Source organism: Myotis lucifugus, unplaced genomic scaffold (assembly GCF_000147115.1).
Source record: "Myotis lucifugus unplaced genomic scaffold, Myoluc2.0 scaffold_1654, whole genome shotgun sequence".
In the NCBI taxonomy this organism is placed as follows: domain Eukaryota; kingdom Metazoa; phylum Chordata; class Mammalia; order Chiroptera; family Vespertilionidae; genus Myotis; species Myotis lucifugus.
This window is the reverse complement of record NW_005872702.1, coordinates 33,956-42,979: the sequence shown is the minus strand read 5'-3', so window position 1 is coordinate 42,979 and position 9,024 is coordinate 33,956. Positions and strand designations below refer to the sequence as shown.

At 60.9% G+C, this 9,024-nt stretch overlaps 1 protein-coding gene across 4 annotated transcripts in view; it reads left to right on the top strand.

The window, feature by feature from the left end:
- Positions 1–362: 362 nt before the first annotated feature.
- BIK (BCL2 interacting killer) overlaps positions 363–9,024 on the top strand; it is a 9,863-nt gene continuing 1,201 nt past the window's right edge. The window contains exons 1-3 of one of the 4 annotated variants that reach the window (XM_014450024.2): positions 363–826; positions 6,825–6,956; positions 8,442–8,549. In XM_014450024.2, the coding sequence (XP_014305510.1) occupies positions 6,832–6,956; positions 8,442–8,549 (233 nt within the window). In that variant the 5' untranslated portion in view covers positions 363–826; positions 6,825–6,831. Of the gene's footprint in view, positions 827–880; positions 1,633–4,090; positions 5,989–6,419; positions 6,957–8,441; positions 8,550–9,024 lie in introns of those variants that run through there. The other 3 variants (XM_023748676.1, XM_014450022.2, XM_006108009.2) reach the window with 3 other exon arrangements.

Below are 9,024 nucleotides of genomic sequence, written 5' to 3'. Positions count from 1 at the left end.
ACCTGAGGCTGCGTGGTGCTGGGCCAGGGCGGGGGACCTGAGGCTGCACCCCCCCATCCAGCGGGGCTTGACAGGGGTGGGGCCGGCTGGGTCTGGATCTCGCCCAATGGGGGTGGGGCTGGCTGGGTGATTTCGAGGTGCATGCAGGTGGGCGGGGACTTGACTCTGGGTCCCTCGGCGTGCCCAGACTCCAGTGACGAGGAAGATTTTCATATACATTTTACTAATTTTCTTTCATCTCTGACACTTCTATTATAGAGAAAGGGCAAACAGCAATATTAAATATTTCCTCTAATTAATTTCCTTTTAATGTGCACGAATTTCATGCACCGGGCCACTAGTATGTAATAAAAATCAAGTCTCCCTCCCGCCCGTCCCAGAGACACTGGCTCCTGGACTGATCTGTGCAGACAGAAGTTTCTGTTTAGTCTGCATTTTACTCAGGGCAGCAGCACAGTTACAAACTAACTGTTCCCTCCCGCTGTGTCCTGTAGCCACGCGCCTTTAAGATCTTGGCTCATGGGCACCTCCAGACCCGCGAGTGTCCTTCCAGGGCCGCCGGGATGCGTCGGGGTCTCTGTTGGATGCGTCTCTGAAGTCAGAGGTTACGTACATTGGCGACTTTGGTGGATGCTGCCTGAGGGGACCCCGCAGCCGTCTTGCCCCTCATGACTGCTCCCTTCCTTCCGACCTGCGGATTCTGTGGATTCCTTAGCGGCGTTGTTTGGCGCCCTGCCAGGCACACTGAGGGCCACAGTTGAATCTGTTCCTCCTCGCAGACCTGGGGTGCTGTTTGCCTGCAGAGGGCCCTGTCCTGGCGGCTCAGGTGAGTCCTGGTCGCACTGCAGTGGCAGAGCTGGGACGGAACCCAGGCCTTCCTGCTGAGGTCAAGGCCGTTCTGCTCGAGCATGTGCCCGATACTGTGGGCAGTGGGTGCTCCATCCGCCGGGGCATCACCCCACTCACGGGTGGGGGCAGGGCTGGTGACTGGGACAGGTGGGGGTGGATGCGCTCCTGGAAAAGACAGGACCAGGGCTCCCCAGCCAGGCCCACCCCGCAGCCACTGGCCTGGCCCAGAACCCAGTGACCAGGTGGCATAGCTGGGGCCATGACCTACCTGTTCCTGGTTGGCTGACACGTGGCGAGGCTGGGCTTGAGGAGGCAGAGGGTCCACACTCCAAGGAGGGGCCAGCTGTTAGTGCCCCAGTGTGTGCATGTGTGTGCGTGTGTGTGTGCGTGCGTGCGCGGGTCAGGGCACAGCCTGTGAACCTGTAGCCTGTTGGAAGGAGCATCTCCCTCCACTGACCTCCCTGTGGCCCATCTGGTCCCTTCCGCCCTCTGTACCTTGGTCTGCCATTTTTGAAATGGTCAGAGTCCTGCCTGGGTCTGTAGGTCCCCCACCAGGAGGTTGACACCCCTCCCCCACTTCTGCAACCCTGGCCTTTCTGTCTTTTGCAGAACACCTACTGTGTGCTGCACCGGAACGCTCCTCACTCAGCTTTCATGCAGCCTGGGAGGGAGATGGCATCTCCCCATTTCCCAGGTTTGGAAACCGAGGCCAGGCCGGGAGCTGGTGGCTGGCGCAGAGCTGTTTACCGGAAGCGGGCCAGCTGTGTCCTCCGAGGCCCGCAGGTGTCCTCACGGCGTGGGGGCGGCTGTCGCACAGGGGCGAGATTTGCATCCTGATCTCTGTGGGCAAAACAGGGCTCCTGGCCGTGTTTTCCACTGAGTGTGTGGGGGGTAAGGAGTGGGCTGTCTGGGTGGGTGGGGATGTGCGGCTAGGTGTGCCTTCCTTTCACCAAGGAAGGGCTTTAAACCACATATTTGCAAATCTGTTGGAAAAAATAGATGCTTAAAACCAGGCCCGGCTCCTGGATGCGCAGCTGCGAGGCCTTTGCTTAGTCACTCGACAAGCACTGCTCTGCTCTGTGCTGCGAGTCGGGGATGACGGAAGCCGCTCCTGTGCTGCCGGCTGACGCTGAGCCTGGCTCATGAGCTCGGATTCCGCCCCTTTGTCCCCTCAGCAGCCCGGAGAGGCAGCGCTGCTAGTGTCAGTGAGGAGGGAGGACACCCCGCAGCCTGGCCCCAGTCCCTGCTCGAAGTCACAGGTGCAGGACCCGCCACGCCCATGCGGTTGGCTGGAGACAGAGGGAGCAGAGATGGCTGTGGGAGCCCTGGTGCCCCCCCCCCACTCTAGGATCTGGGACGGGGACGCTAGAGCCGAGCTCTTTAGGATGCAAATCTCGCCCCTGTGCCGAGTTCGAAAGCTGAGTGAGGAGAGAGGAGTGAGCCAAGCAGAGGAGCCAGGATGGTGGCCAGCGGGCACTGCCCATGACACATCGGGCACAGTTACAGCCGTCTGTAGTGTGGCAGGGACAGGGTCCAAGATTAGGGGGCAGGCTGAGCTGGCGAGGCGGCCTTGGTGAGGAGAGGGCCCTGGTAGCAGGTGGCCTGGCTCCCGTGGGGACTAGGAGCCGAGTGGACCTGTGACGGGCAGATCGCAGACTGCCGTCTAGGAATCAGGTCAGAGACAAGCAAGGCCGGGCAGCGGGGCCGGGCGGAGGTGCCCAGACCGGGCGGGAGGACCAGGGCTGGAGGCTGCTGCAGGGACCCTGCCCCAGTTCCCAGCCACACTCTGTTCTGCCCAGATCTAGAGCCCAAGGCCAGCCCGGCCTGGCTGGGGAGCATATAAGGGGCCCATACCCAGGGCTGAGGTCAGGCCTGGACAATGGTAGGTGCTCGGACACCTGCCAGGATTATAACGGCGCCGCTGGCTTTTGCCTGGAAAAGGAGCCCCGTTTGGGGGACCATTTTCCCTATTTTAGAGATAAGGGCACGGTGCCTCCACCAGGCTCACACCACAAGTGACCCCAGTGACCGGCGGGTGAGGATGCTAACCAGGAACCCCCCCTCCCGAGTGTCCGCAGTGGGACGCAGCCGGGAGGAAGGCTGAGACTCAGGTGTAGACTCAGGCCCTGCCCCGAAACAGTTCAGTCCATGGGGGGAGGCCCCACCCCACTGCTCACCCACCTGGCGCTGCTCAGACCGCTCAGGCCCCAGCCCCAGCCTGGCCAAGCCGCCCGCGGTCACTGTCCCTGGCCAGGCACCTGCCCTGTAGGACTGGTGGGGTGGTGCCGCCCCATTTGTTGCCAAAGGCTTCCGGGATTGTCTGCGGGGTGGGGGTGGGGGAGGGATGTGGGGACAGTGGGTCAAGGTGAGGCTCGGAGACCCCAGGCCCAGTGAGGTCCCCTCGAGGCCCCAGCAGGGAGGGGTTTCCAGGGGAGCACCCAGCAGCCTTAGCCTGCGGAGGGGAGTGGGGTAGAGGGAGGGGGAACCCGAAGGCGGATGCAAATGAGGGCTGGGGCTGCTTTCCCAGGGAAATGGTCATTTACATAGACACCAGCCCCCTGGGGCCTGGGCGCAGGCAGCGTTCCTGGTCACAATTCCTCAACAATCCGCCTAACACCAGCCTAACACCAGCTCAAGTGCTTGTGCGCGCACACTGCCTGCAGCCTGTGCCCTGCTCCCTCACCCAGGAGAGCTGTCTCCATTCATCTGGGTCTTTTCTGTCTTTAATGGAGTGTTACGTTTTCTTTCTTTTTAAAATAGGTTTTTGTTGATTGCAGAGAAAGGAAGGGAAAGAGAGAGAGAAACATCAATGGCGAGAGGGAATCATCAGTCGGCTGCCTCCTGCACGCCCCACACTGGGATCGAACCGTGACCTCTTGGTCATAGGTCGACACTCAGCGCTCAACCCCTGAGCCACACTGGCTGGGCTGGAGTGTTCCATTTTTCTCCAGAGTTTAAGCGTGTTTTATGAGGTTCGTGCCTGATCAAAGCCTGGGAAGATGTGTTTCTTTTCTCCTGATACTTCCTGGTTGCCTTTAGGGATGCCGTGGGTTTTTGTATGTTTGTCTTGGATCTGGAACCTTGAAACTCGGTGGTTCTCAACCTTCCTAATGCTGTGACCCTTTAATACAGTTCCTCATGTTGTGACCCCCAATTTCATCGTGACAAATTGAACATAATTAAAGCATAGTGACTAATCACAAAAACAATATGTAATTATATGTGTGTTTTCCGATGGTCTTAGGCGACCCCTGTGAAAGGGTCCTTCGACCCCCAAAGGGGTCGCGACCCACAGGTTGAGAACCACTGTTGTAACTCCTGGCACTTCCAAGAGCTGCTTCTCTTCGTGAATGTTTGTATCTGCCCGGAGCTTCCTTCCGGCCTTTTACGAAAAGGACCCCCTCTCCTCCTGCCGGATTGGATGGCGCATCCTCGATCCTCTCCTCAGCTTCCTCTCACTCGCTCAAGTTCAGTCGGTTGTCTCTGTTGAAGTCTCGCTCGATCCTCTTTCCTTTGGTACCAGTGCCCCCTCCCCCCGAGTTCTCCTTTCTCTGTTCAGACGGGCAAAGTTGCCGGAAAGAGTGGTGAAATGAGTGTCAGGGCTGGGGGCCAGCGCCCCTGGCTGCCTGGGGTCAGGGCTGGTCACTTTGAGCAGCCAACGCCCCCCTGCCCCCCAATAATAAGGCTAAGAAGTCAACTCTGGCCACAGCAGTGGCTTCAGACCATACTGGTGACGTGTCATGAACAACTGCAGGGGGCCACCTTCACTGCCCTCAGCGTCCCCTGGCGTTGATGGGGGATCTACACACCCAGCGCTGGGTGATGAAATTGCTGACAGCATTCAGGCCCTTAGAACTGTCCCCGTGCCCTTCCCTGTACAGCTGTGCAGGCCGATGGTTTGGGGCGTCCCTGCGTCTTGGCCCTACAGGCTTTTAACACTTCGCCTGCAGGTCCCTCGGCCACCTGCAGCGCCCCTCCCCCCGGGGTGCGGTGCTGGGCCTGGCCTGCCAGCTCCCCCCGGGCAGGGGCTGTCCTGACAGGTGCGCTGGCAGATGCCAGGCCGCGGGCTCTGCGAGCCATTGTGGCTGTGTTTACGTGTCTGCTTTCCCCGCCCCGCTCCCACTCCTGCTCCCCGCTCCCGCTCCGCTGCCTTTCCGAGGGGCTGCCATCGGGAACAGACGTAAAACTGCGCTGCCCGCTCAGGAAACTCAGACAGCTGGCCCTCTTTGGGAAACACTCGGAGCAGTTCTGCCCTAGAACAATGCTGTCCTTATGCGGTCCTTCCCCTCTCAGAGGCCAGGCCCTCTCGCCTGTCTGCGCCCTCGCTGACGTCACGCCCGTCCATCTCCTTGCCTGCCTTCTGGGTGCATTGTTGAGACTCACCTGTCGGGACTCGCCGGACACCTGGGGACCCACAGCTTCCCTCTGTGATCCCGGGAGCCCTGGCCCCCCTTCGCCTCTGCCCCCTCCCCCTTTCATGCTGGAGCAAGTGGTGAGCGCACGCTTGTCCAGCCTCAGTCCCCGGAGGATGGGTGCCCGTGCAGCCTGCAGACATCACTCTGGGAGCCGGGAGGTTTGGGGCTCTGCTCCTTCCTTGTTCAGGGCAGGCCAACGTGCGGAGTCAGACCCATTTAAAAACCCCGGACGCTATTGTAAGAAGATAATAAGGAAATGCAAAGGCCCTAATGGTTAGTGCCTGCTCCCTCTGCTCAAGGCACCTGCAGGAGACCCCTCCTCTCCAACCCCCGAGGGAGGGGCTGCAGGTACCGTGCAGATGAGAGAACGGGGCGCCATGGCAGAGGGGGGACGTGAATTCGGACTCTTTGGTTCCATTCCTCCTCCTCCTCCTCTGGCCCCACGGCCGTCTGGTACAGCAGGGGGGATGGTAAATGATGTTCAGCCAGGGCAGAGGCTCACCCAGCGGTCACGTGGTGACGTGAACAGGGATTGATGTGGGAGTTCACAGTTGTAACAGGTGGACCTTTGGCTGCAAGGAATGGGAAAGGCGGTGAATGGTGATTTGAGCACATTGGGTTTTTGTTTTTCGCACACAGGCGGGCAGTGGCTTGTATTTTTCTGTTGTTCCAGGAGTGCCCGCCGGGAGCCAGCTCTCCACCTTGGCTCTGTGTCCTCAGCACGGTCGGTCGTTGTTCTTGTACTCGACACCTCAGTGTCCTAAAAGGGCTGCTGCAGCGCCAGCCTTCACGTCCGGGTTGCAGGCAGCAGGGAGGGGAAGGGCTTCCCAGGCCGTGTCTGCTCCCTCTCAACTCCCACATCAGACTCCTGAGACCTCATCGACCAGGATGGGTTACATGCCCATCACTAGCTGCAGGGCATGCTGGGAAAGTGAGAACAGGAGTGTCGTGATGGGCTTAGATGCACAAGGATTCAGGGCCTCCTGAGGGAAACTGGTTGTGAGCAGGGGGCGGGGAGGTGGTAAGAGCCTTGCCGAGACGGAGGAGAACGGAGGCCGTACCACTCTGTGAGGAGGGTCCCATGTTTGAAATCGTGTCAATGTGCTTACAGAGCCCGGGAGATCGGCAGGGTCCCCGTGGAATCGGGGCTGCCCTCCCGCTCAGGGGAAACGGCGGTGCCCAGGAGCCGTGCTCCAGGTGGACCCAGCCTCCGTCACTATTGTGACAGTAGACACCTGGTGGTGTAGTTTGCCAGCTGCCTCTTGGGGGCCAGTATGAGAGCCTTTCTTATATTTTTAGCTGATTTCTTTTTTCTTTCACAAAGAAAAGACAAGAGCCCTTACGAATCATTCTCAGATCCCTGACTTTAGAAATGTATGGTGGAGAACAGAGAGGTGCGGTGACTTGCCCAGAGGCACACAGCTGGCGTGTGGCGGGCTTCATGCTGGGGGAGCTGGGGGAAGAGGCTGATGATGGCTTTAGCAGAGGGGGTGAGGGCGAGGGTGGAGGTAAGGGCGCGTCGTTGGGCATCAGTCACCTGTGTGTGTCTTTCTTCCCCAGAGAAGACATGTCTCAAGCAGGACACCTCTCCAGGAGCCTCATCTTGTGCACCTTCCTGCAGGAGCACGGGCTGCAAGCGGTGGAGGATCCCGGCGTGACCAGCCTCCTCCAGTACTCGCCTGAGCCCCTGGGGTAGGTCCCACCAGCTGTCTGCGGGCCCCGCCCTCCCCATTCCTGGTTCCGGACCTGGGGGTGGTGAGGAGAGCAGGCCTGCTGGGTTCCGGGCAGGGCTCCAGGGTGGAAACTCCCGGGTGTGGTCGTGGAGGCCAGCGCCCGGCAGGAGAGCTTTGTTCTGACCCCATTGCACGGAGGGCGCCTCAGAGCATCCCAGGACCTTAGGCGCCAGCATCCAGTGCCTCAAGCTTGTGCATTGGGGACGGAGTGCCTCCCGGCCCCGTGACCCCCCATGACCGCGACCACTGCACCAAGGCCTCTTAAGAGCCGGGCCGGGTGTGGCTCAGTGGTTGAGCGTCGACCTTGAACCAGGAGGTCACGGTTCGATTCCTGGTCAGGGCACATGCCTGGGTTGTGGGCTTGATCCCCAATGTGGGGAGTGCAGGAGTCAGCTGATCAAGGATTCTCTCTCATGGATGTTTTCTCTCTCCCTCTCCCTTCCTCTCCGAAATCAATAAAAAAATATTTTTTAAAAAAAGGCCTCTTAAGAGAGGGATCGAGGTAGCCTGAGGCCGCTTCAGGCTCGGCTGCAGCTCCCGGCCCTGGCTGGTAGGACGGCAAAGAGGGCACGTGCCCAGGATCAGTTCAGGGCCCGGAGTCATTAGATCCTGGACTTGAGGGTGGGGCTGGTTGGGATGTTAGGGCCGGGGGGGGGGGGACCCACAATGTGCCTTTTTCCTCCACCCCGTCCGTTTGTAGATGACAGCAGGGGACGTCATCGGGTATCGGCATGCAGGTGGGACCTCGGCCCACTCCTGGTGCCAGCCAGCCCTCCCCACCCTTCCGCCCCCATTGCTCCTGGAGCAGAGAGAGCATGGCCCCGAGACTGGGCAGGTGGCCGGGTTGTGCTGGGCTGGGAATTCCCAGGCAGCTGCCTAGTCACTGGGATGGAATGTGTGGGCAAACCCCTGAGAGCAGGGCTGCGACCCGCCCAGCACACAGGGGGAGGGGAGGACGTCACTGGGCAGCTGGGGGGAGCGGAGCCTCCACGTCCATGAAGGAGTCCATTCAGTGAGAGTGGGCCCCAGATGGGCTGGTCAGCCCCTCCTTTCTCAGGGTGATGACATAGAGGAGGTTTCAGGATTGGGAACCGGGGACCAGGTCCCTGAGCACCTCCCCACCAGGAGGAGGGTAAGGTGAGGCCCCTGTGGGACGCCAGCCTGTGATCCGGGGGGCTCAGCCCCCCACCTGCCCAGCTCCAAGGCCCAAAATGCCTCCATGTCCTACCCCAGCTGAGGGCTCAGACCAGACCAGAAGCCCCTGCCCCCGCTTCTGGAGCCCCCGGTGGACAGACCTCGATGGCTGGCTGCAGCGAGTTGGGAGCCAAGGAGAGGCCTGAAGGTTCCCTGCCCTGCGCCCCGCGAACCTGTGGCCCCACTGGCTGGGTGGGCCTAGGTGTGCGTCAACGGCACAACCCACCCTCCTTCCCTGCACCCCTCGCAGAGCCCTCCCTCACGAGGTGGCCATGCGGCTGGCCTTCATTGGGGACGAGTTGGAAGTGAGATGGACGCTGCCCCGCTTTGCCCACGTGCCCTGGATGGCCATGTACAGGTACCAGCCCAGCGTTGCACTTTGTCCTTCCTGCCTCGGCTGCCGGCAGCAGGACCTCGAGTGACAGGACATGCTGAGTGGGCTCTGATGGTGCTGCCCGAGGCCCTGGCGGAGATGTTCACGATTGGCCGGCCTCCCTGAGGTTCTCAGACCTCATGGGATTGCTGGGGGGGGGGGGGGGGGCAGAGGGCCCTTCCTGGAGACCAGGCCCCCCAAGCGGTGCGGTCCCTTGGTCTCAGGGAGGCTGCCTTCTCTTGGGGAGCCCAGGCCTGTCTCCAAACAGCTTCTCTGGAGGGAGGACCTGCTCCCGGGACCCGCCTCTTCGGGCTGTGGGCAGTGGAGGGTTTTCCACGTGGCCAGGTCCAGAGCGCGAGGCCAGACGCCAGTGCGCTGGCAGGTGTGTGGGGGGGACACGGACGGGGACAGAGAGACAGGAAGTCAGGTGACCTGAGGACCAGAAACAGCCCATGGAGCA